Consider the following 25,427-nt stretch of genomic DNA (forward strand, 5'->3'; position numbering starts at 1 on the left):
CAGGCTGGTCTTGAACTCCCAACCTCAGGTGATCCACCCACCGTGGCCTCCAAAAGTGCTGGGATTACAGGCATGAGCCACCGTGCCTGGCCAAATTGTTTCGGTAATAATAGTAAGATGTTATTTGTTTTTTCACTTTCATTCTCTCAGTGAATGGTAGAATTTTCCAGAGGCTATGTGACACGAGATATCACAACAAATTGAAATCAGATGCACATATAAGAATCCCATTGTCTTCAATTACGCCAAACAAAGAGATTTGCAAAAATGTAAAACAATGCCACTCCTGACTACGTTTATTTTGTTTTAGAATACATAACTAGTTGTCATAAAAATATATTTATATTAATGTAATGGGTTTGTTATAGCTATTTATAAATGAATAAAGATTATAAACAAATGTATATATCTTATAACATTTTTCTGGCTTTTAATTTCTTTCTTCTTTTTTTTTTGAGACAGAGTCTTGCTCAGTTGCCCAGGCTGGAGTGCAGTGGTGCTATCTCAGCTCACTGCAGGCTCCACCTCCTGGGTTCACACCATTCTCCTGCCTCAGCCTCCCGAGTAGCTGGGACTACAGGTGCCCACCACCACACCCAGCTAATTTCTTTTTGTATTTTCAGTAGAGACAGGGTTTCGCCATTTTAGCCAGGATAGTCTCAATCTCCTGACCTTGTGATCCACCTGCCTCGGCCTCCCAAAGTGCTAAGATTACAGGCGTGAGCCACCGCGCCTGGCCCTGGCTTTTAATTTCTAATATAGTAAATAGCGATAGCTACAACTCACGTTAACAAAAGCTCTTTGGGTTCCTCCATACTTTTTAAAACTCTAAGGGGCCCTGTGACTAACAAGTTTGAGAACTGCTGCCCCACAGTAAGTACAGTACATCAACGGCAAATGTGCCAGCACTCCTCATGTTCATGCCCGCAGCAGACATGACTAATCGATCACATGCATACTTTCCCCTGACCCAGAGTGTTCTCTCCCAGGCCCATACCTTTTCAAGATAACGAGGGCATGCATCGTCCATGGGAGGAGGAGGAGGGCCTGGTTGAGCTGCACAGCTTCCACTGTCCTCCGGGCCACTGTCTCTGGCTTCAGTGGGGGAAAGAGGTTGGGAAACCTGAACACAGGAAGAGACACAGTGGGTTTCTCCTGGAGAGGCATGTGCTTATCTGGAAGCCTCTATGAGGCTCATATGTCTGGGTCACCCTTTGGCCTTTCCTGCCTGAGAGATTCGAGGCCTGCTTGGAATACTCCCTCTACCCCACACTCATCCAGGTGCCACATTCCCTCACTCCTCCAGGCACACAGGGGTCTCTTCTTGAGTCAAGGACTTCTAGCCCACCCACCGGGGACCCATTCTCCCAAGCCCTCCAAGGGCTCCCAGTGCCCTAGGGCTTGGCCTTTCCATGGCCCTGCGCGATCTGGGCCCTGGCTGTCCTTCTGAGTCCTTTTCCCTACACTCTGCTCCTTCAGGACAGGCCCATTTCTGTTCTTGTCACATCACATGCTCGGGTCAGGGCTTTGTGCCAGCTCTCTCAATGGCCTGGCTCTCTCCTCCCAGCTCCTCCTTTGGGAGACATCTCAGGCCAGTCCACCCAAAGCGACCTCTGATCCCGTCCCCTGCTAATTTCCTTGACCACGTTCACCCCACCTAGGAAGGCCTTGCTTTTTGGGTTGTTTCCTTGTCAGTGGCCTATCTCCCCCATCGGGCTATGAGTTCCATGAGGGTGGAGGCCTGGTCGGTCCTGCTCCCCTGCATCTAGCACAGCATCTGATACATAGTATGTGCTCAATAAATACTTGAAGGACTGAACACACTGACGACTTGCTGCTTCCCAAATGTGTCCTGCTCATTCTGTTTGGAGGCAGGGGCTTGGCTAGTGATGGCTTCGGCTCAGCTTGCTGGTTCACTAACTCATTCATTGATTCATTGATTCAAAGATTTGCACAGTGCTTTCCATCTCAAAATGAATGAATGAATGATTGCATAAGCAAACATCAGGGGCTTCTCATGACTATTTAAAAGCATCTGACCCTAGACCCAAACAATGATGATGTTCCCTAAGTGCCAGACTCATGTACAAATTATTCTCCCGATTTACAGATAAGGAAACTGAGGTTGTATTGAGTCAGTAGGGCGCTAAGGATTCAAACCAGGCCAATGCTCTATCACCTTTGCTCGCTGCTCTTCCTGCCTTTCCTGGATCTATAGGTGCAGGGCTCATGTTGCTGGCTCTGACCCCAATCCCACAAAGAGCTTGTGATCCGCTCTGGCACCAGGAAGATTAAGGGTGATGAATCACCCAAGTTTGATGTCATTCCTGAGTAATAGGCGGCCCTTGGACTCCTAGCGGGGGCTTGGCCTCAGAGGGCACATGGATCTTACCCCCTGCCCTGTAATTCCTTTGTCATCACGATGGTGATTCTTTTTTTATTTTTTATTTTTGAGTCCAGGGTCTCACTTTGTTGCCCAGGCTGGAGCGCAGTGACGTGATCACAGCTCACTGCAGCCTCGACCTCCCTGGGCTCAAGTAATCCTTCTGCCTCAGCCACCCAAGTAGCTGGGACTCCAGGTGCACACACCATGCCCAGATAGTTTTTATATTTTTTGTAGAGATGGGGTTTTGCCATGTTGCCCAGGTTGGCAACTCTTGGGCTGAAGTGATTCCCCTGCCTCAGCCTCCCAAAGCACTGGGATTACTGGTGTGAACCCAGCTACCATGCCTGGCCATGATGGTGATTCTGAGGCCCACAGCCCTGTGGTCAAGAGGGGCCAGCCTCGGCCGTTCTACAGAGATGAACGTGTTGAGGCAGCTCACTGATACTGGAGTCCTACAGGTGTCGTGGACAGTCTGGAGTCTCTGGCTTCCACCTGTGGCCTGGCCTGTCTCTTGGGAAAGGGAAGGCAGGATGGACAGACCAAAGTCCATGGGCTTGAGGGAAATCCTTCTTGGTAAGACCCCTGCCAGGGAAGCTGACAGAGGAGGCCTCAAGCACGTCTGTGCACAGGATTTTCTCCTTCCTCTCCACGGTGGGTGGGATGGGGACATGGGGAACTGGCACAGCTATTAACTCCCACGGAAGCAGTGCAAATTCGTGGAAGAAGCATGCTCAGCTAGCCAATTGCAAGCTGTGTGGACTTGGGCAGGTAACTTTGCTTCTCTGAGCCTCAGTTCCCTCATCTGTAAAATGGGAATAAAAGCTCTCTTGCAGGGTTGCTGTGAAGGCCAAATGCAGCAGCAGTTGTAAAGTGTCTAGTGGCTCCAGGTGGTTCTATGGCTGGAACATCGAAGACGCTCAATTGGCTGGGCATGGTGGCTCATGCCTGTAACCCCAGCACTTTGGGAGGCCGAGGCAGGTGGATCACTTGAGGCCAGGAGTTCAAGACCAGCCTGGGCAATATGGCAAAACACTGTCTCTACTAAAAATACAAAAATTAGCCGGGCATGAAGGCAGGTGCCTGTAATCCCAGCTACTCGGGAGGCTGAGACAGGAGAATTGCTTGAACCTGGGAGGCGGAGGTTGCAGTGAGCCAAGATCACACGACTGCACTCCAGCCTGGGTGACAGAGCAAGACTTTGTCTCAAAAGAAAAAAATTAAAAAGAGGCTTAATAAATATCAATTTATAAACAATAACATCCACTGACATGGCCAGTCTTGCTGGGAAACTCATCCATTTTGTCCTAAACATGTCTTCACATTTAACCCATTTAACCCTGGGAGGCTGTTAAGCATGGTTGTAGGAGGAAACCAATGCTTTTATCCATTTTTTATTCTTTCAGGAAATGGGAGTTGGCTAGGTACCCATCTTCCTTGTACTACTCTTCTGGCCGAGCTTGGGGCTCCCCTGCACAACCATAGGTAGCTAATATTCACCTAGTGCTCGCTACTTGCCAGGCGTGGCCAGATGACTCACACACAGGAGCTCATCTAACCCATGAAAAGGGGATACTATTATTATTATTATTATTCATTTTTGAGATGGAGTCTTGCTCTGTTGCCCAGGCTGGAGTGCAATGGTGCAATCTCGGCTCACTGCAACCTCCACCTCCCAGGTTCAAGCAATCCTCCTGCCTCAGCCTCCTGAGTAGCTGGAATTACAGGCACCCACCACCATGCCTGGCTAATTTTTGTATTTTTAGTAGAGACAGGGTTTCACCATGTTGGCCAGGCTGGTCTTGAACTCCTGACCTCAGGTGACCTGCCCGCCTTGGCCTCCCAAAGTACTGGGATTACAGGCGTGAGCCACTGTGCCCAGCTGGGGATACTATTATTATGAATCTCTTTTTAGAGGTGAGGAAACTGAAGCAGAGAAAAGTCAAGTAACTTGGCCAAGGTCACACAGAGCTGGGATTTGACCCCAAACAGTTCGGGTTCACACTCTGAAAAAATGTGGCAGGAAAACCTTGAATTTCCTTCTTAAAGTGGTAGAAAAGAAACTATGCTAGAAGGTGAAATAGACACACAAACTGGATGTCTGCAATGTCCTGCTTGCTCCTGTGCTCAGGACACCCAGTTAGAACTGCAGACTGAGGGCTGGGCGCGGTGGCTCACGCCTGTAATCCCAGCACTTTGGGAGGCCGAGGTGGACGGATCACGAGGTCAGGAGATTGAGACCAACCTGGCTAACACAGTGAAACCCTGTCTCTACTAAAAATACAAAAAAATTAGCTGGGCATGGTGGTGAGCACCTGTAGTCCCAGCTACTTGGGAGGCTGAGGCAGGAGAATGGTGTGAACCCGGGAGACGGAGCTTACAGTGAGCTGAGATGGCGCCACTGCACTCCAGCCTGGGCGACAGAGCAAGATTCCGTCTTAAAGAAAACAAAACAAAACTGCAGACTGCCACTGATGCACTTCTGTCCAGTACGCATTTATTGAGCCCCTTCTGTATACTCAGATGAAAAGAAACCAAACCAAAACCCATGGGGGGAAAAAGCCAACAGGAAGCATTAGTAGCCATTAGTCTAGACTCCTCGAAATTCAGAATTGGTGACAATTTGCATGCAAACCAGGTGGTCTGCTAGGAAAATTAATAACATGCATTTATGAAGATGTTTATTGTTAGTAAAAATAATAAAAGCAGCAGATCCTCGGGCTTTGCACTAGATGTGTTACATGTATTATTTCTAATTTCCTGGGCTCAAGCCATCCTCCTGCCTCAGCCTCCCAAAGTGCTGGGATTACAGTCATGAGCCACCAAGCCCAGTATTTTTGATTCTCGACAATCAACACCGCACTGTCCCTATTAATAGTAACTAAGGCATAATGAGTGACTCCCACGTGGCATGCACTACACTAAATTGTCTCACTGAATTCTCCTCATGACCCTTCCATGTCATCCTCATTTTTGGAAGCAGCTGAAATATATAATTCAGAAGGTGAAGCACTGTATGCTGGATTGCAAAAAACCAGGGAGAATTGTATTTGAGTAATTCCCAGTTTTCATTCATCGATGACGTCATGCCCCTACATGACAGCACATCATTAAAGCGCCATTTATTGGGCACTTAATATGTACCACATATGGTGTTCCCTGCCGGATTCCACTTTGTCCTCACTGCAGAACCTATGATGGAGACATTCACGTACCCCATCTTACAGATCAGCCAGAGCAGTAATTAACAGGACCCAATGTCACAGAGTACATCACAGCTATGAGGGAGTCACCACCCCAGGTGGCATGAGCTCTAGACCAGTAGTCCCCGTTCCCCTTGACTTAATTGGCTTGGAGGAAGAGTGGTGGGACCTCCCTATTGCTTATTTTAAATTGAGCTATGGCCAGGCACGGTGGCTCCCACCTGTCATCCCTGCACTTTGGGAGGCTGAGGTGGGTGGATCACCTGAGGTTGGGAGTTTGAGATCAGCCTGGCTGACATAGTGAAACCCCGTCTCTATTAAAAATACAAAAATTAGCTGGGTGCGAGCGCACGCCTGTAATCCCAGCTACTCGGGAGGCTGAGGCAGGAGAATCACTTGAACCCAGGAGGTGGAGGTTGCAGTGAGCCGAGATCGCGCCACTGCACTCCAGCCTGGGCAACAGAGCGAAACTCCATCTCAATAAATAAATAAATAAATAAATAAACAAACAAATAAATTGAGCTATAATTTGCATATAACAAAAGGTATAAATCTTAAGCAGACAGTTTGATTAACTTTCACGTATTTAATGACTGCTAAGATCAAGAAGAGAGAACATTTCCGAAAGTCTTGCTAGTTCCCTCGGCCTCCCTCCCAGGTTACACCCCAGCCCTCCAGGGGAAGCCACGTGTCTGTTTTCCATCACCCTAACCCAGCTTTGCCTGTTTTGGAACTTCACACAGGTGGAACCAGGCAGAACGCACCCTATGTCTCAAGCTCCCTTCGCCCCGCACGATGCTGTGGAGGTGCATCTCCCTCATTTGACCTTTGGGCACATCCCACTGCATGCCTGTAGCTCTGGTCGTTTCATACAAGCTCCCTGAACCAAGCAGCAGGACCCTCCCCGTTGTGGCATCACTGCCTTGCAGACCGAGAACCAGGTAAGACAGCGTCAAACAGCGGGTAGAGGCTCCTTGGTGACTTTTTGTTTTGAGACAGCGTCTCACTCTGTCTCCCAGGCTGGAGTGCAGTCGCACAATCACAGCTCACTTGCAGCCTCAACTTCCTGGGCTCAAGCAATTGATCCTCCCACCTCAGCCTCCCAAATAGCTGGGAATACAGGTGTGCATCACCATGCCTAGCTAATCTTTATTTTTTTTTTTTTTTTGTAGACACACGGTTTCTCCATGCTGCCCAGGCTGGTCTCAGACTGGATTGCTGGACACAAGTGATCCACCTGCCTTGGCTTCCCAAAATGATAGGATTATAGGTATGAGGCACCGTGCCTAGCCCGATTTTTATCAGAGCTCTTTCTGCAGTTGGCTGACTGAATGGCTTGGGGAGGTGGGTGAGAAGGCTGGTCCCGAGGTGGGTCCCGTGCTCACTGACCTGACTCTCATGCCCTGGAACATCTCGGTGCTGGTGTGGAAGGGCAGCACTGTGGTGGCGCTGACTCCTGGACAGTCCAGCAGCCCCAGGGTCAGGCTCTCCATGAAGGCGAAGGCTGACGCTTTGGATGTGCAGTAGTCAATGGCACCGGGGATGGCAGACAGTGCCAGCACGGAGTTGAGGCACACGATGTGGCCGTTCTGCAGCTCCAGCATACGCGGCAGGAAGGCCTTGGTGGTCTGAGGGCGGATGGGGTGTCAGGGTGGAGCAGCCGCTGTTCTGACAACCCCTCCACCTTTCTTTGGGGGAGAACAGCCCACGCTGGACACACATGATCCTCCAGTGCCTGAGCCTTCCTGTGAGGGAGAGGGCCCAGGGCTCCCTGCCCCAGGACACTGAGCGTATTTCACAAAGTCTGATGTGTCCGGGAGCTGGTCATTCGTCTTGTCTGGCCCCCTCGTTCGTGGACATCCCTGCTGGCCTAAGCCCAAGCCCTGGCAAAGCATCCCCTCCCCTCCATCCTGCCTGGGCTCCCTGCACGCCCAAGGCTGGCCCTGGCCCGGGATAGCCCTTACCCAGAACTGGCCCAGGGTGTTGATGTGTTGGGACTTGAGGAGGGCATCATCGTCACTGTCCATTAGGCTCTTCCCATGGACCACGGCGGCATTGTTCACCAGGATGGTGATGTCACCCACCTGCAGGCGAGAGGGAGCCACGGGGCCATGAGGGCAGCCAGTCCAGGGCCAACAATATATGTTTTTTGTTTGTTTCTGAGATGGAGTCTCACTCCATCTTGTCCAGGCTGGAGTGCAGTGGCACCATCTCGGCTCACTGCCACCTCCGCCTCCCGGGTTCAAGCGATTCTCATGCCTCTGCCTCCCAAGTAGCCAGGATTACAGGCTCCTGCCACCATGCCCGGCTAATTTTTATATTTTTAGTAGAGACAGGGTTTCACTGTGTTGGCCAGGCTAGTCTTGTTCTGACCTCAAGTGACCCGCCCGCCTCGGTCTCCCAAAATGCTGGGATTACAGGTGTGAGCCCCCGCACCTGGCCCAATATACTTTTTAAAAGGGATATGGCTTACTCCTAAGTGAAAGAGTAATTTCTGAGTCCATTTATGATCAATCAATTGATGTGTTATCCACAAGTTTTTCTTAGATATTCCTTCCCACAGGCCACTTTCTGCCAGCCTAGTTCCAGTTATCCTGCATACATAGAGGCCCAGCAGCCACCTGGCCCCACCACCAGCAGCCACGGGGCCTGGGGAAGAGAACTGCCTCTCTGAGCACCAGTCTTGATTTGTGAGATGGGGCTAATGCCACATCAGGACTGTTCTGAGGAGGAGAAATAGTTTATGGCACACACTCTACCTGGCACACAGTATATTTATAATAAATGAGGTTACTGTGACATAAAAACAGTTAACATTACCATGTGCCAGACACTCAGGGTGGGTTTCCCTCTCTTGGAGGTCACTGATATATTTAGTCCAAACAGATGACTGGAGTCAGAAGGATTTTCCCAGAGGCCAATGGTCCTGGAGAGAAACCCACACTGTCTACATTTCCAAGGGAACAACAGACGATTACGCCTGTTACGTAATCAACCCTAATCCCTGCCTATGTAACTAGGGCCAGCTTCAAGGGAGAGTCCCCAAAGGTGCCCCGGACAAAGCCATTCTGCCATAAGCAGAGCTCTCTTCCAGGCCACATGGAAGAGAATGTTCTCTTTGCCCGGAATTAGCCTGTGGTCAGCTGTGCTAGGAACAGACCCTCCCAGGCTACGGACCTTCTCCCGGACAGCCTTGGCCGTCTGGTACACCTCCTCCCGGTTGCCCACATCGCAGATGAAGTAATGGCACTCAGTGCCCATCTGCCGGATCTCCTCTGTCGTCTCTTTCAGGCATTTCTCAGTCCGGCCCCAGAGAACAATCTGGAAGAAGAGAATAACAACGCAGAACAAATGGTCATTAAGCCACGGTGATGCAACAATTGCCACCAGAAATTCAGGATTTAAAGTGATTTGTCTTGAAATGACTGGCCTCCCTGGTTCCACCAAAAGATAAAGAATCCAACATAGATTAATAATATGACTTTGGTTTTTTTTGAGGCAGGGTCTTGTTCTGTTGGCCAGGCTAGAACGCAGTAGTGCGATCATAGCTCACTGCAGCCTCAAACTCCTGGGCTCAACAGATCCTCCCACCTCAGCCTCTGGAGTGGCTGGGACCACAGGTGCATGCTACCATACCTAGCTAATTTTTTTAAAAAAATTTTGTAGAGTAGGGTTATTCTTACGTTGCCCAGGCTGGTCTTGAACTCCTGGGTTCAGGCAATCCTCCCACCTCGGCCTCTCAAGTGCCGGGATTACAGGTGTGAGCACCTGCCCCCAGCCAACAATAGAACTTTTTAAAGGGATATGATCTTCTCTTAGGTGAACCAGTAGTTTCTGAGCCCACTTATGATCAATCAATTGACGTGTATTTACAAGTTTTTCTTGTATATTACTTTTAGCACAATGCTCCAGAATGCTCTCCTTTAGGAATCAGCTGGCTTCACCAATTGGGTCTAGAGCCAGGATTTTTTTATTTTTTTTATTTTTTATTTTTTGAGATGGAGTCTTACTCTGTCGCCCAGGCTGGAGTGCAGTGGCGCAATCTCAGCTCACTGCAAGCTCCGCCTCCCAGGTTCACGCCATTCTCCTGCCTCAGCCTCTCCGAGTAGCTGGGACTACAGGCGCCCGCCACCACGCCCGGCTAATTTTTTGTATTTTTAGTAGAGATGGGGTTTCACTGTGGTCTCGATCTCCTGACCTCGTGATCCGCCCACCTCGACCTCCCAAAGTGCTGGGATTACAAGCGTGGGCCACCACGCCTGGCCAGAGTCAGGATTATTAACACCAGCTGGTAGCATAGATGGGTCCATTCCAGCCTCAAGGTTCACAGGAGCTAAGCTGAGCCTCCCATCTAGCTGCAGTCACTCCCCTAGGGAAATTCTGGAAGGGCAGTGACGAGGCTGCCACTGAGAAGGAAGCATGGCCTCACCTGGCAGGTAATAAACATGGACTCATTACGCCAGAGGTGACCTTGGCAGGACCACTGAGGGTTTGGGCAAATTTATGAATGGCCAGCCCATAAAAGGCTCAGAAGAGAAGCCTGGCTAATTCTTAACCTTGACCTAACGGAGGAGGACGCACCTCCCCACGATGTGTCACTGGGGTCAGTGAGGCCTCTGTTGGTAAAAGGGCCTGGAGTCAGATGACAGGGGGACCAAGAGCCCTAACTAAGAACCAGCTTCACCAGCACAGAGGGAGAAAGGCAGGGGGCTGAACACCGCCCGGAGGTCAGAAGCAGAGACAGGAAGAGCCGAAAGGGTTCTTGGGAATTCGTCCGGTGGCCTTCTATTTTTGTTTCTTTTCTCTTTTCCTTAAGACTATCAGTGAAATTCCCCCTTAAAAAATATCCAGCGTGGAAACCCCAATGCGTGAAACTTAGAAAAGGAATAAATGATACACCTGACTCCATAATATTTTCTTACTCTGAAGGTTGCTAATGAGAACAAAATGGCAGCTTTGGGAAGGTAAACATTTTAAACTGGGGGTTACAGATGGCGGCTCCAATGACATCAGACCCAGAGACAACTGATTTCTCTATTTTGCTTTGTTACACGGTATAGAGAAAAGTCACATTGATAAGGAGTTGCTAATGGTAACCGTTTATCCGCTGCTCACCTTGAAATCTCAGAACTGTCACTTAAGCAGAGAGGGCACAAAACAGGCCTAGTTGGCGGCTCTCAGAAATTCCGGTATTCTCCAATGGAATCGATTTTTTAAATTAGAGTTTTAAAAGCTTTCAAAATATTTTACACAAAAAAAAGTGTTCTCTAAAGCCCAGTTTGAAAACTCCACTTAGTCTAGCCACTTTATTTTAATTAAGGCCTTGAAATACAGGAAGGGGCTTAACAAGTGGGTCCCGTCAGTTCCTCTCCATGACCATACAAGTCCTTCAAAGGCAGATGGACTGCAATTAAACAGTCTCCAAGGGACCCTTTCTTGTCTGTTGAACTAAAAACAGAATGTGTTCCTCCAGGAGAAGCTGGGAGTTTCAGTTCATGGAAAAGAAAAAAGACAAACATTTACTCCAGGCAGGCAATTTGGTGTAGGCCTCCTCCACTCCACTGGACCACCCCCCTTGCCTTGCAGCCATTGTCATCCAGGTTTCCTTTATTCCTCCCTTATCATCCTGTCTATACAGCCACCCATCCATCTATCTGTCCATCCGTCCACTCTCCCCTTCACTGGTCCATCCATCTAGCCACCCCATTCCATCCATCCATTCCTCCCTCATCTACCCCACTCCATCCAACCATCCACCCATCCATCCATCCATCCATCTACCCTACTCCATCCATCCAAGCATCCATCCATCCACTCACCCACCCCACTCCATCCATCCATCCATTCAGGCATCCATCCATCCATCCACCCACCCACCCACTCACCTACTTATCCATCCATCCATCCATCCATCCATCCATCCATCTACCCACCCACTCACCTACTTATGCATCCATCCATCCATCCATCCATCCCTCACCTACCCCATTCCATTAATCTATCCACTCACCTACCCCACTCCATCCATCCATCCATTCAGGCATCCATCCATCCATCTACCCACCCACTCACCTACTTATGCATCCATCCATCCATCCATCCATCCCTCACCTACCCCACTCCATCCATCCATCCATCCATCCATCCATCCATCCATCTACCCTACTCCATCCATCCATCCCCAATTACCTACCCAACTCCATCTACCCATCCACTCACTTACCCCATTCCATTAATCTATCCACTCACCTACCCCACTCCATCCATCCATCCATTCAGGCATCCATCCATCCCTCACCCACCCCACCCCATCCATCCATCCATCCACCCACCCACCCACTCACCTACTTATCCATCCATCCATCCATCCATCCATCCATCCATCTACCCACCCACTCACCTACTTATGATCCATCCATCCATCCATCCATCCCTCACCTACCCCACTCCATCCATCCATCCATCCATCCATCCATCCATCCATCCATTCATCCATCCACCCACCCATCCATCAACTCACCTACCCTACTCCATCCATTCATGCATCCCTCCATGCACTCACCCACTCCATCCATCCATCCATCCATCCATCCATCCATCCACCCACCCATCCATCCCTCATCTACCCTACTCCATCTATCCAACCATCCGCTCACCTACCCCACTTCATCCATCCATGCATTCATGCATCCATCCATCCATTTACTCACCTGCCCAACTCCATTCATCTATCCATTCATCCACCCACCTACCCACCCACCAGCCCCACCCACCAGCCCCACTGTACCTATCCATCCATCTGGTTTCTGAGTATGTCAGCCCAAGGGGGAGGTAATCCTTGGTTTCCATTCTTCTGGTCTGGTCCCTGCCTAACCCCATCCTCCCTCTGGCTCCTATGTGTAACAGGACCATGGGGCTTGCACAGTCCCCTGGGGTCTGGCTGAGGCAAGGAGAGGTGCCTCTGGGGGCCCTAAGAATTGCTGGGCAAGTTGACAGAGAGGAAAGCTTAAAGCGGGGGGGCTTGCAGGAAGGTATAGGGTTCAGATGTCTGTGGGGGCAAGTGGTCACCCCAGCACTGTCGACCTAGCTGGAAGACCACCCTGGAGAGGAAGTGGAGCAGGGCTGAGGGAGAAGGAATGAAAGCTGTCTCCCACTATCTTCTGTGGGCCAGGAAGCCCCCCAGGCAGGGCCCTAAGACTTGGCTGTTTCCTTTCAAGGGTCTGTTGAGGGCGCCCCAGGCGGGCTGGGGAACTGGCCTCACCTCTCCCTGGCATCATGATAGGTTTGCCTTTCTGCCTCCTCACCCCCAACCCCCTGGGCCCCAATTCTATCCCGTTCTATCTCTGTGTGCGAGAGCATGTGTGTGTCTGTGTACATCTCTCTGTGTGTGTGTCTCTGTGTGTGTGTCTGTGGGCATCTCTCTGTGTAAGTGTATGTGTTTGTGTGTGTGTCTGTGTGCGAGTGTGTGTGTGTGTGTCTCTGTGTCTCTGAGTGTGTGTCTCTCTATGTGAGTGTATGTCTCTGTGTGTCTGTGTGTCTCTATGGGTCTCTGTGTGAGTGTGTGTTTGTGTGTGACTGTGTGTGTGTGAGTGAGTGTGTAGCCATGTGTGCTGTTGTGTTTCCTCAGGTCCTTGGTGGATGCTGGGAGTCGCAGGGAAGCGGGGCTGGGCACCTTCCATCTTAGGAACCAGTAGCGTCTCTGAAGTGCCGGGCTGGCGCCGGAGCGAGCTGAGTGGAGGGAATGGGCCCCTTTCCCTGGTAGGTGCTGTCCCGTGGAGCTGCCCCAGCCACTGTCCCTTCCTGGCTCCTCTTCCCCCTCCAGCCTCCTACCCTGACCCTTCTGGGGAATCTCCATCACTGACCAGGTAACTGGCAGATACCGCTCTGCAGGCCTGCCCAGGTGGCTGCTGCCAGAGTTCCCTGGAGGTGACCTGCACAGCTGACAGGACAAGGGTCCCACCCAGGGCCAGCATGAGCATGAGGACTGGGCGGGTGGAGGCGGGCGTCTGAGGGTATGTGGGGTGGGGGCCTGCAGAGGGAACTGATTTCTGAGCCCTTGGAACCAGTGTGGCTGCCTCTTAGTGAACTCGGGACAGGCAGCAGCTGGCAAGGCCAGAGGCCTGGAATTTACTCTTAAGCAGGGTTTATAGAATAAGGGCTGGGGTGGCTCAGCACCTCCAGGCCTCCCCTCCTCTTCCCTCCCCTCCGGGGCAAATGGTGAGCTTTTGTCCCCTTCTCTCTCCTAGTGACTGGTGGGGGGAGGCGGGAAGGGGAGAAAGACCTCTGGTCTCCGGGGTCCCGGGCTGTCCTGCCCTCGCCCAGAGCTGCTCTCACAGCGGCTATAGCCAGACAGACTGCTCAGCGGCCCTCTGCGCTGAAGGCTGTCATTATCCATGGTCGCAGTGGAGAAAACCGTGGCTTTTTCCTTACGGTAGGGTAAGTAACTCACCCTACGCCACCCACTGTGAAACAGTATTCGAACCCAGAGCCTCGGACCTTTGCAGAGGCACCCCTAAGCCCCCGGGCACGGTGGGGTCATCTGAGCTTTGATGGTTCCACTCTCCTCAGAGGCATCCCCATGCCCTGCATTCATCCCCGCCCAGCCAGCCTTCTCCTGCTTTGTCTCCTCCAATGTCCACAACAGCCCCGTCCATCCAGCACCACACAGACAGCCGGCTATGGGCTGGGGTGGTGATCCAACAGAGAATGAAGCAGATGTGATCCTGCTTCAAGGAACCCACATTCCAGTGGGGGAAGACAGAGAAGGAACCAGAAAACAGTCAGTCACAAACGACAGTTAAGTGGGATAAAGAAGAAACAAGAAAACCTCATTTGCATCGGGGAATTGACAAGGTAGCCATATCATAATTTTAAAGATAAGGAAACTGCAGTTCACTGCAGTTTGTCTGAGGTCACACAGCTACTGAATAATGGAGCTGGGATTTGAACCAAGGTCATGTCTAGCTCCCCAGGCTGTGGGGATTGCACCACCACTCACTGTCCTATAAGAGAAAGCACATCTCCTCTCTTCAAGGGGTCCTGTGGGGATTAAGCTGGCAGAAGCTGGCAGCCACTAACTAACTGCTGAGTTCCCACTCCCTGTTGGTATTTCCCATGGGGAGGAAAAGCTGAGAAAATCATAGCACTGCCTCTGATACACCCTCTTCTGCAGGCTTTAAAATGATAAGTGTCACGACATGGAAAAATACTCATGAGTCTAATGTTCAGACAAAATGGGTGCAGCACTATTTGAATAAGATAATCTCAACTCTAAACTTTTTTTTTTTTTTTTTTTGAGACAGAGTCTCGCTCTGTTGCCCAGGCTGGAGTGCAGTGGCGCAATCATGACTCACTGCAGCCTCCATTTCCTGGGCTCAGGTGATCCTCCCACCTCAGCCTCCCAAGTAGCTGGGACCAGAGGTGTAAGCCCCTACTCCTGGCTAATTTTTATATTTTTTGTAGAGATGGGGTTTTGCCATGTTTCCCCAGGCTGGTCTCAAGCTCCTGGGGCTCAAGTGATTCTCCCACCTCAGCCTCCCAAAGTGCTGGGATTACAGGCATAAGCTACCAGGTCAATGGAAGTCAACAGGCTACGCAGAGATGGGTGTCTCAGGCAGGATCACAGCTGACTGTCTTTTGCTTCTTTATATTTGTATAAGCAAAAAATATCTCTAAAGAACAAGTGTTGTTATTTATGATCTTAAAAATAGAAGGTGGGGCTGGGTGTAGTGGCTCAGGAGGCTGAGGTGGGAGGATCGCTTGAGCCCAGGGGACAGAGGCTGCAGTGAGCCAAGATCTCACCACTGCACTCCAGCCTGGATGACAGAGAGAGACCCGGTCTCAAAAAAACAAAAAACAAAACAAAACAAAAAACAACAGAAGGTGGAGTAAAAGCTTCCCCATGGATCACTCTCCAAATAGATTCTTTACCCACAGGTAACGTCACTCAGCCCTGTGGGTCCAACCCCTTGTCCCCCAGGCCCGGAGTGGTGCCCTTCGGGGGCCCTCATCCATTGGCAAGTGACTGTCTATTCACATCTCTCTTTCCGTTGTTGAGTGAGTAAGGGAGGGAGCCTGCCAGGGGATCCACAGCTCCCAGTTTCCACTTGCTCGTTACACAGTGCTCTTGGCCCTGCATGTGCTGTCACTGCTATTTGGGGTCTATATCCTGTCTCTTAGAGGACAGGGACTAAATCTCTCAAATTCAGGTTTCTCCTGTGTCCTTACCTGGTGCCCGGCCCGGGCTGTTTTTCTCTGTTTCAAATTCAGGGCTACTTACGGACTCCTATTCAACCTGCAAAACCCTACTTGACTGTTCCCTCAGTTCTGAAGCCTCCCTGGCTGCTCCTTCCAGCCTCCCCACAACGATAACAGCGCCACCACTATACAATGGCTAAATCTGTTGAGCAGTTGCCATGGGCCAGACACTGCTGAGTACATGGATATGTTTTCTTTTTTAATCCTCACAACCCCTCGAGGTGGGTATGTTTACCTTCTCCATTTAATAGGTAAGCCTCAGACAGACAGTGACTCCTCCAAGGTCACGCAGCTCATAAGAGCAGATCAGCCTGACTCAGGATACCCATTCCTCACTGTTAACACTAGCCTTTGTTCAACCTCCACTAGTGCACAGACGTGAGCATGCTGACTGATTGGTGAACACCCCTGCCTCTCCCATGAGCATGCAAGGTCCTCCAGGGAATCTTATTCATCTCGTAACCCCAGCATCCAGCATGGGCCAGGCATAAGAGTAAAAGCTCAGCTAACATCATCACAAGACACCAGCCCCAGGAGGATACCGAGTGCCCCTTCTCTACCCAGCCTTGCCTTCCTAGCCCAGAGGGGCTTGCTGGACTTGGCTTTCATTCCTGGAGTTCAGCTGCAGCTCACCCTCCCACCGGCGACATGAGCTGGGTGGTCTCTGGGTGGGTCCCAGGAGGAGCATCTGTTTATAATTGGCAGCCCCGGAAAGATCTGAGACCCTGGGCAGATCTTTGGCAGGCCAGCTCATGTCCCATGGGCCCCATGTTTTGGAGCTGGATCGGTGCTGACTTGGCTTCTCAGAGGGAAAGAGAATACCCGCCAGAGACCCCAAACCACAGCAGGCTGGGCGGTGGGGTGGGAAGGTCACAGCGTGGAGGGTGCACAGCTCTCTGCTCCTGGCCCCTCCAGTAGGAGGCTGTTAATAAAAACCCATCCCTACGGTCAGATGAGAAGGAGCAGGCAAGCAACATCTAGCTTGTAAGACATTAGGGTTAGAATGGAGTGCTAGATAGCAGAGGGTGAGTGTGAGCGTGGCATAGGTTACAACTGGAATTTCCCCCTTTCACAACCCTGTCTATTTCCAAAAGGAGAGACCCTATCTCGAGTAGAGCAGCTTAGAACATGGGCTGCGGAGCCAGACTGCCTGGGTTCAATTCTTTAACAGTTATGAATTACATGAACTTAACCTCTATGAATTAAGGTTTAAAACATCCACTCTTTTTCTTTTCTCTTCTCTTCTCTTCTCTCTTTTCTTTTCTTTTTCTTTTCTTTTTTGAGATAGAGCCTCGCTCTGTGGCCTAGGCTGGCGTGCAGTGGCGTGATCTCAGCTCACTGCCTCCGCTGCTTCCCGGGTTTGAGCGATTCTCCTGCCTCAGCCTCCCAAGTAGCTGGGATTACAGGTGTGCACCACCACACCCAGCTAATTTTTGTATTTTTAGTTGAGATGGGGTTTCACCGTAATTCACCAACCTGGTGAATTACAGGTGTGAGCCACCGCGCCCAGCCTAAAACACCCACTTTGAAGAGTAGTTGGGAGGATTAAGAAAGGGCACAATAAATGCCAGCTGTGGGCTGGATATGGTGGCTCATGCCTATATTCCCAGCACTTTGGGTGGCCGAGGTGGGGGAATGGCTTGAGGCCAGGAGTTCAAGATCAGCCTGGGCAACATAGCAAGACTCTGTCTCTGTTTTTTAAAAAGCTAGCTGTCATTATTATCATTGTTGTTATTATTATTATTATTAGCACAGCAACAGAAATAGATCCCCCTTTGCAGTAGAAGATCCACATACCCTGTTGGGGAAATGGTTGCCCAGAAGACCCCATCTGGTCTCCACCTCCATCTGACTGCCCAGGGCATGCCTGCCCTAGGCACAGCCTTGACTAGGGCAAAACCACAGAATCTTGCTATCTCTTGATTCCATCCTTCCACCTTACTTAGAAGACCCTCCTTTGTCTATGCCCCCAAACCTGAGAAGGTAGAGACCAGCTGTCAAAACTGTCCACCTGCAGAGCAAGTTGCGGGGGGATTTCTTAGGGAGGAGAGGTTTTCAAGCAGAGCCCCAAGGAACTCTGGGGGTTCTGGCGAGGAGCCTCTGGAGGTGCTGAGAGTGGGGTGGGGAGCAGGTAGACATCATTCCAGGTTTCTCCTCGCTCCTGCCCCAGTCACCCAGAGTGGTGACACTTCAGGTTTCTAGAATAGTCATTTCTTTTTCTTTGAGATGATGTTTCACTCTTGTTGCCCAGACTGGAGTGCAGTGGCGCGATCTTGGCTCACTGAAACCTTCACCTCCCGGGTTTGAGCGATTCTCCTGCCTCAGCCTCCCGAGTAGCTGGGATTAAGGCGTGCACCACCATGCCCGGCTAATTTTATAATTTTAGTAGAGACGGGGTTTCTCCATGTTGGCCAAGCTGGTCTCGAACTCCTGACCTCAGGTGATCCACCTGCCTCGGCCTCCCAAAGTGCTGGGATTACAGGCGTGAGCCACCGTGCCCGACCTAGGATAGTCATTTCTACAAAGACTCTGTCGCTAAAAAAAAAAAAATAGTTGGAATGTGACTCTGAATCCGCAGCCTGTTCCTCTCCAGCACAGCCCTGGAAGGAAGCCTGCTTTCTCCGAATGGACCCCAGTGGGATCCCTCTAGCTGTCACCCATTGAGAGTGCTGGCCTGTCACCCGGGCACACCCAACAAGCCTACCAGCCCTTCTGCTTCCTGTGCAGATCCACACTGATCAAAACTGATCCACAATGATCAGGTACCGACTTCCAGCAAATCCTTCCCAGACTTTCTAATCCCTTCCACCTTTTTTTCTGGGAGGCCTGTTTTCCAGACTCTACACAATCCAGTCTGCATGCTGTCAGGTGAAAGGATGGGGACAGAGAGATCGCGCGATTCTGTGGTTTTGCCCCACTCAAGGCTGTTTCTAGGGGAGGAGACAGACATAGAGCTTCAGAAGGGGTCTTCCAGGCAACCATTACCCCAACAGGGTTCTGGATTTTCCATCAGCAAGGGGGATCTATATCTGTTGCTGTGCTAATAAGAATAGTAACAGCTGGCATTTATTGGTGTAGCCCTAGGTTCGTTACAGGTGCCCCATGGCTGACCCCAGGAGGTCAGAGGTGACAGAAGCCACTGGGCCTGTCAGGGACTTCGGCTAGGTCCTTATGTGTCCTTCCTGTTCCTGCACTGCTCAGCTGCTGCAGCCTAGGCAGGTCTCTCCCACGTAGCCCTGCGAAACAGGCTTTCCCTGGCTCCAGGCCCCTGTTTTGGCCTGCCGAGAATGTTTTGGCTACTGCTGGCTGAGCTGTTGGGGAGGATTGTGATGAAGCTCCTCAAATTAGATCAGCCAGCGGTGTCGCCCTCCCACAAGTCCCTGACCGCAACCTGGAGCAGGGCAGAGACTTCCTCCAGGCGGACATCCAGCCTGGAACTGGCCGGCTTGGGAGGCACAGGAATGACAGTAGCTCTGACATGCACGTGGGGCTCACTAGCTGGCCACGCTGCCTCGGCATGGGTGCCATGGGGTGTCTAGTCCTCTGTCAGCTCGGAAGGGCTCATACCCGAGAAAACTGATACACGAAGGGGCTATGTAATTCCAAGCGGTAAGCGGTAGAGCTGGAACCTCAACTCACGCAATCTGTGCCCTTGCCACTGACTTTACCTGCGGGAGCGAAATGACCCTACAAAACAACATATTCATTCAGTGCACAGGTACAGTGAGCAGATGCCATGTGCCAAGGACTGGACAGAAAGGTGTCCACCTCCCAGGGAACGAGGGAAAGGTGCGGTCATCATTCGGTCTTGATGACCAAGTGGTTATGAAAGGCATGACAGAGATGTTCCTTGCCCCTCTGTGAGGACACTGGGGCTCTGATGGGGCTCAGGTGGGAGGACAGGTGAGGACAGAAGCTGTTCTGAGCATGGGTCAGCACAGTGCCCAGGGCTGGTGTTTGCTGTGAGGGGGTATGGGGTGTGCCTGGAGCACCCTTGGTCTCCAAGTGGGCGGGGCGGGACTGTGGCAAGCACTCATCGCCACCACAGTGAGCAGTCTGTGGACCTTTACTGCAGGCTGGGTCCCGCTCTGAACTCTGAGACTGAATCCTCTCGGCTGCCCGGGGGTGGTACAGTCGGCTGATTAGTGTCCCCTGAGAAGCTGAGTCCAAGTCCTGACCCTTGGTACCTGTGAATGTGACCTTATGCTGAAAAAGGGTCTTTGTCATTGAGTAGCTGTGATTGAGTTGAGGACCTCAAAGAGAGATCATCCTGGGTTAGGGTGGGCTCTCAATCTAAGGACTAGTGTCCTCATGAGAGACAGAAGAGGGACACACAGAGGAGAGGAAGGCTGTGTGAAGATGGAAGCAGAGACGGCAGTGAGGCGGCCACAAGGAAGGCGATGCCAGGAGCTGCCAAGAGCCACCAAGAGCTGAAAGAGACAAGGAAGGATCCTTCCCTAGAGCCCGGGAGGGAGTGGGGCCCAGCTGACACCTGGAGTTTGGACTTGTGGTACCCAGAAACGTGAGAGCAGCTCTGGTGTTTTGGGCCACGCAGCTGGTGGTCATTTGTTGTGCCATTGACGGGAAACTAACACAAATGGGCTCCATTATCCTCATTCAACAGAGGAGGCCAAGCGAGGCCCAGCCCCAGGCTCCCGAGGCTGGGAGGTGACGGAGGCTGCGTCCCCTCCACACCACTCCCTGTTTGCAGATGCCCAGCTCTTTTTAACCTCCAAAGCCTCTTCACTGTCCCGCATTAAGTGTTTTCTCTGACCGTATGTCCACTCCACCACACACCCTGTCAGCCTGACCTCTGAAATCCAGAGGCTTCTCACTACTTCTCGCCACCTCCACGGCCCCTCGGGGCCCTGCCTCAGCGCCCTTCACCTGGAGCACAGGTGGACCCCTCACCTGGTCCCAAAAGGTCACCTGGCTCCTACCTTTGCCCCAGGGCCCCTGCCTCAGTCAGTTCTCAACACAACAGCCAGAGATCCTTCCAGAATGTGTCAGGCCACGTCACCCTGCTCATGACTACTGATGGCTGCCTATCTCACAGACTGGAATCTAGTGTTTACTGGGATCGCAGGCCCTTCCTGGTCTGCCCCATCCCCTCGTCTCAGCTCCTCCCTCCTAGGTCTCGGCCCTGCAGAAGCACTGGCCCGGCCCCTCTACCTCAGGGCCTTTGCACTGGCTGCTCTCTGCTCTCTTTTCCCAAGTATCCCTCTCCTTGTAGGGCACCCTCTCTTCTTTTTAAAAAATTGTTATGATTATTATTATCTGTAGAGACGGGGGTCTCACATTGTTGCCCAGGCTGGTCTTGAATTCCTGGCTTCAAGTGATCCTCCTGCCTCAGTCTCCCAAAGTGCTGGGATTACAGGAGTGAGGTACCACACCTGGCCACCTTCTCATAGGTTCTGCTCAAGTGTCTCTTTACCCAAGAGGTCTTCATGTAAAATGCCCCAACCCCACAAACACCATCTCTGATTTGATTTCTACCCTTCTTTGATTTCCTCCTTCCCAGTTGCTGAGACAGGCATGTCTCCCCCTGTGATGAGCACCTCGTGTTCCTGAGGACACTCCTTCAAATGCTAAAACCACGCCCTGTCAAGAGCCAGTACGTGACAACTGGGCAGTCTCCACCTCATCCCTGGGTGTGATTCTTGCGAAACTTTTTGGTTCTGGGACCACTCAGAAAACTCTCCAGGGAAATGGTCACAAAAGCTGACTCGGGGCAGGCAGAACACTGCTCACTCCCAGCCAGAAACCCATGGGCTGATATTTCTTTTCACAAACATCCACAGCCTACAAGACTGGCCGGGGCTCCACCTCCATCTGACTGCCCAGGGCCACACTTGGCAAAACACGGAGGCAGAGAAACTCAGGCTAGAGTTCATGGCTGACGCCTCATAACCTTTGCCCCTTTCCCCCACTGGACCTCTTGCTGGAAAGTGCTGGGTGATCTTGGGGTGGGAGTGCCAAGGAGGGGAGGGAGGAGCCAGCATCTACAGACCACCCTTCCCTCACAGCGCACATCTCCAGGTTACTGTCCACCCGGGTGGGATTCAAATTTAGACAGTCTAAGTAACTCATGCAGGCTGCACTACTAGAAGTTTCAAAGCAAGGGTCGGACTCCAAAGGGAAGCTCTTTTAACAGCCCTGTCCTGCCTCATTCATTCAAGGAGTATTTGTGGAATTGTGTACACCAGGCACTTTGGAGGCCCTGGGATCCTGCGGGGAATACATTTATCTCACTTGTGGAGTTTGCTTGTGTGTTAAGTCCGGGGACAACGAGCATGAACACTTGTTCACGTGAATGAATGACTGTATAGTAAGTAGTTTTCTAGCCACTAGGAAGTGCTAGAAGTGCATGGGAGGAACACATAGCTTTGTAGGGGGTTGGAGGGAGTGATTACGGGGTGGGAGTGGTATTCAGATGGTGGGGGAAGGTGCAGGGAAGTCCTCTTGGTTAAAGTAACATTTTGGAAGAGATCCGAGGGAAATGAAGGAGGGAGCAATATAGATGTGTGGAGGAAGAGCATCCCTGGTGGAGGGAACAGCTGGTGCAAAGGCCCTGGGGTGGGAATGAGCTTCCCCAGCACGGAGACCAGTGTGGAAGAGCAAGCGGGAGACACCAGCCACAGCAGGACTTTGAATTCTATTGTGAGATGGGGTAGATTGGGAGGTTGTAAGCAGAAAAAAGACAGCCTCTGACATGAAGCTGGAAGGGGCTGGGCTGGGGTGCTTAGGTGATGGGAGAAGAGGGATTCTGGACGGTTGCAGAGCTGGGTGCTGGAGAAAGTGAGCTTCCCAGAGGACCCCAGAGCATTTGGCCTGAGAAAATGGAAGAATGAGGTTGCCGTTCCCTGAGCCCCAGCGCCTCCCTCTCCAGGAGGGTTGGCTCTGGCAAGCCCCAGGTGTGCAGGAAGAGAATCCCGGGTCCCTTCAGCTTCCAGAACAATTGGTTTACGCAGAGGGAGGGGAGGGGAGGGGAGGCGGTGATCGAGAAAGCAGTTCCAGGTGGCAAGGGCAGCTCCCAGGGAAGAGGCTGCCCCAGCGCCTGGGACCCACCTAGCGCAGTGGGGTTGAGCCCAGTTTCCAATAACAAAGTGCCCAGGCCGTCCCAACCCTGGCCCTGACAGCTAACGAGCTGCAGCCGGCTCGGTGCGCGGCCGGGAGGCCAGCCTGGCTCACATGATGGCGTGAGGGGGTGGCAGGAGGAGCCGCCAAGCCTCAGCGGGTCAGGCAGGAGGCTCCAGGAAGTCTTTCTGAAAGTGGGCCCAGGGGTGGGCGCGGGGCGGGGTCGCGGGGGTCCCGGGAGGGGCTGGGCGGGGCTGCAGTGCTGGGTGGGGATCGGGCTGGGATCCCAAGCGGCGGATAGGAAAGGGATGGAAAGGGGATGGGAAGGGGCGGGAGATAGATGGGGAGGGGGCGGGGCGAGGCTGGGGTCCTGGGTGCAGACGGGAAGGCGACTGGGTGGAGCGGGTGAGGAGGGGGCCAGGTGGTGTCCCGGGAGCAGATAGGGAGGGCTTTGCGGGGAAAGCGGGGAAGCAGGTTGGGGTCCTGGGCCGGGCTGCGAAGGAAGGCCGCGGTGGGGTAAGGGTACATACAGATGGGGGGCGATGGGAGAGGCTGGGGGCTGTGGAGAGGAGCTGGGTTGAGATCCCTGGTGCAGATGGGGAGGGGGCAGGGTAGGTGGCTGCAGAAGGGGGCTGGGTTGAGGTCTCAGGTGCAGACGAGGAGGGGCTGGGCGGAGGGGGGAGGAGGGGAGACGGGCTGGGGGCCGGGGCGCTGCTGGGGTCCCCCTCCCGCCCCGGGACCGCCCGCTCTTGCCCAGACCCGTCGGTAAACAGACGCCGTGATGTCACGGGCGCCGCTGACCTGTGGCTGAACCCGGAGCTGTAAATGAGATGCAAGGTGCCAGCAGCCTCCGGCCGCAAGGCCTACGAGCCACACGCGCTCCTCCGCCGGCCCGAGGTTACCCCAGCTGCACACACGGACAGGATGCTGCAAACGCCACCAGACATTGCAACACGCAGCCAGTCTGCTGGCCGCCGCGTGAACCGTCCCGGCAGCCCTCGCCGCCCCTCTGGCGGGCACCCGCCTCCCTGGAGCGGCCTCGCTCCCCTCGAGCACTCCTGGCGGCTGGCAGCTCCCACCCCTCCGGGGGCAGCCTCTCCTCTAGGGTCTCTGTCTCCGCTTCCCCAAGAAGCCTCTAAACCCGAGGGCTGGGCCTCCGAGGTCAGCTTCGGGTTTTCGTGGGAAGAGATTGGGGAGGTGCCTGCCTTTGCTCTGGGCTTTCTGGGAAGCTCATTACTTCTCCCTTGCAAAGCCTGGATGGGGGGTTGCAGGGATGGCTTCCAGGTATAAAGAGGTATAAATGTGTCCCGTTGGCCGCGCACCGCCCCTCCCTTCCGAAGCAGGGGGCCTGTTTATCCCGCGGAGCTCCCAGAGCAGCCCTGGACCGCACTAACTTGGCAGCCAGCGCTCAGAGCTGAGAGCCTGCACTGCCCTTTGGAATGAAAAGCAGCCTGGTTGGGGCCTCAAGGAATCTGCTCTGGAGTTGATTTGCTGTGTGACTTTTGGATGAGTCACTTGGCATCTCTGAGCTTCACCATCTCCATCTGGGGAAGTGGGGAAAACTGAAACTGGCCTCCCTGTGCTGGTGTGGGGAAGGTCAAAAGTGCAAGAAAATGCTCTCCAAACCGCAGGGCCGGTCAGAAGCCTCAGGTGCAGGGGGCCTGGCACGGCGAGAACTTGGAGACCCTCAGAGAAACCGAAGCTGCCCTTCTCCTCACCCACTGCCCCCCCAAACTGAGTCTCTGGGTTTATTGTGAGAAGCTGGGGTGATGAGGTCTTTGGGGATGAATAGTCCACCCTGGCTCAAGGAGACCCCCATTGACTCCCCTACTTGGACCCCATTAGCTAATGATCACCTTGCCTTGTGGGGGGTGGGGAACCTAGAAATGACCCCAGATCTCCCCCCGCCCTAGACGGAGTCTTGCTCTGTCACCCGGGCTGGAGTGCAGTGGCGCAATCTCGGCTCACTGCAACTTCCGCCTCCTGAGTTCAAGTGATTCTCCTGCCTCAGCTTCCCGAGTACCTGGGATTACAGGCGCCCACCACCGCGCCCGGCTAATTTTTCTACTTTTAGTAGAGACAGAGTTTCACCATCTTGGCCAGGCTGGTCTCGAACTCCTGACCTCAACTGGTCCACCCACTTCAGCCTCCCAAAGTGTTAGGATTACAGGCGTGAGCCACCGCGCCCGGCCTGAAATGACCCCAGATTTTTAGCGAGTACCCCTGGAGTGCAACAAGGCACAGCTGAACTCCAGCCCTGATTCCAGCTTCTCCTTCACTGAATTTAATTTTTACATCCTTCTCCCTAACATCCCTCTGCTTTCTTGTCTTTGCAGCACTTAGTCACTATCTGAAGTGATTGTGGTTATTTGTTTGCTTGGTTTTTGTCTATTTCTTCCATTCTCAAACACACACCCTCTCTAGAACGTAGGCTCTCCAAGGAATTTCCAGGCCTGGCTTGTTAATTGGGTGCCCGGTGACTATGTGAATGAATGAATGAAATAGTT

The 25,427-nt window shown here is 52.5% G+C and overlaps 1 protein-coding gene across 3 annotated transcripts in view; it reads right to left on the reverse strand.

Annotated features, from left to right (window-relative positions):
• Nucleotides 1-25,427, reverse strand: part of DHRS3 (dehydrogenase/reductase 3) — a 50,098-nt gene that overhangs the window by 3,831 nt on the left and 20,840 nt on the right. The window contains exons 1-5 of one of the 3 annotated variants that reach the window (XM_032758976.2): nucleotides 23,722-23,850; nucleotides 8,764-8,907; nucleotides 7,551-7,670; nucleotides 6,976-7,214; nucleotides 998-1,123 (exon numbers count right to left, since the gene is read on the reverse strand). In XM_032758976.2, coding sequence (XP_032614867.1) covers nucleotides 998-1,123; nucleotides 6,976-7,214; nucleotides 7,551-7,670; nucleotides 8,764-8,847 — 569 coding nt within the window. In that variant the 5' untranslated portion in view covers nucleotides 8,848-8,907; nucleotides 23,722-23,850. Of the gene's footprint in view, nucleotides 1-997; nucleotides 1,124-6,975; nucleotides 7,215-7,550; nucleotides 7,671-8,763; nucleotides 8,908-23,721; nucleotides 23,851-25,427 lie in introns of those variants that run through there. The other 2 variants (XM_032758975.2, XM_058444528.1) reach the window with 2 other exon arrangements.

This window comes from Hylobates moloch, unplaced genomic scaffold (assembly GCF_009828535.3).
Source record: "Hylobates moloch isolate HMO894 unplaced genomic scaffold, HMol_V3 SCAFFOLD_9, whole genome shotgun sequence".
In the NCBI taxonomy this organism is placed as follows: Eukaryota; Metazoa; Chordata; class Mammalia; order Primates; family Hylobatidae; genus Hylobates; species Hylobates moloch.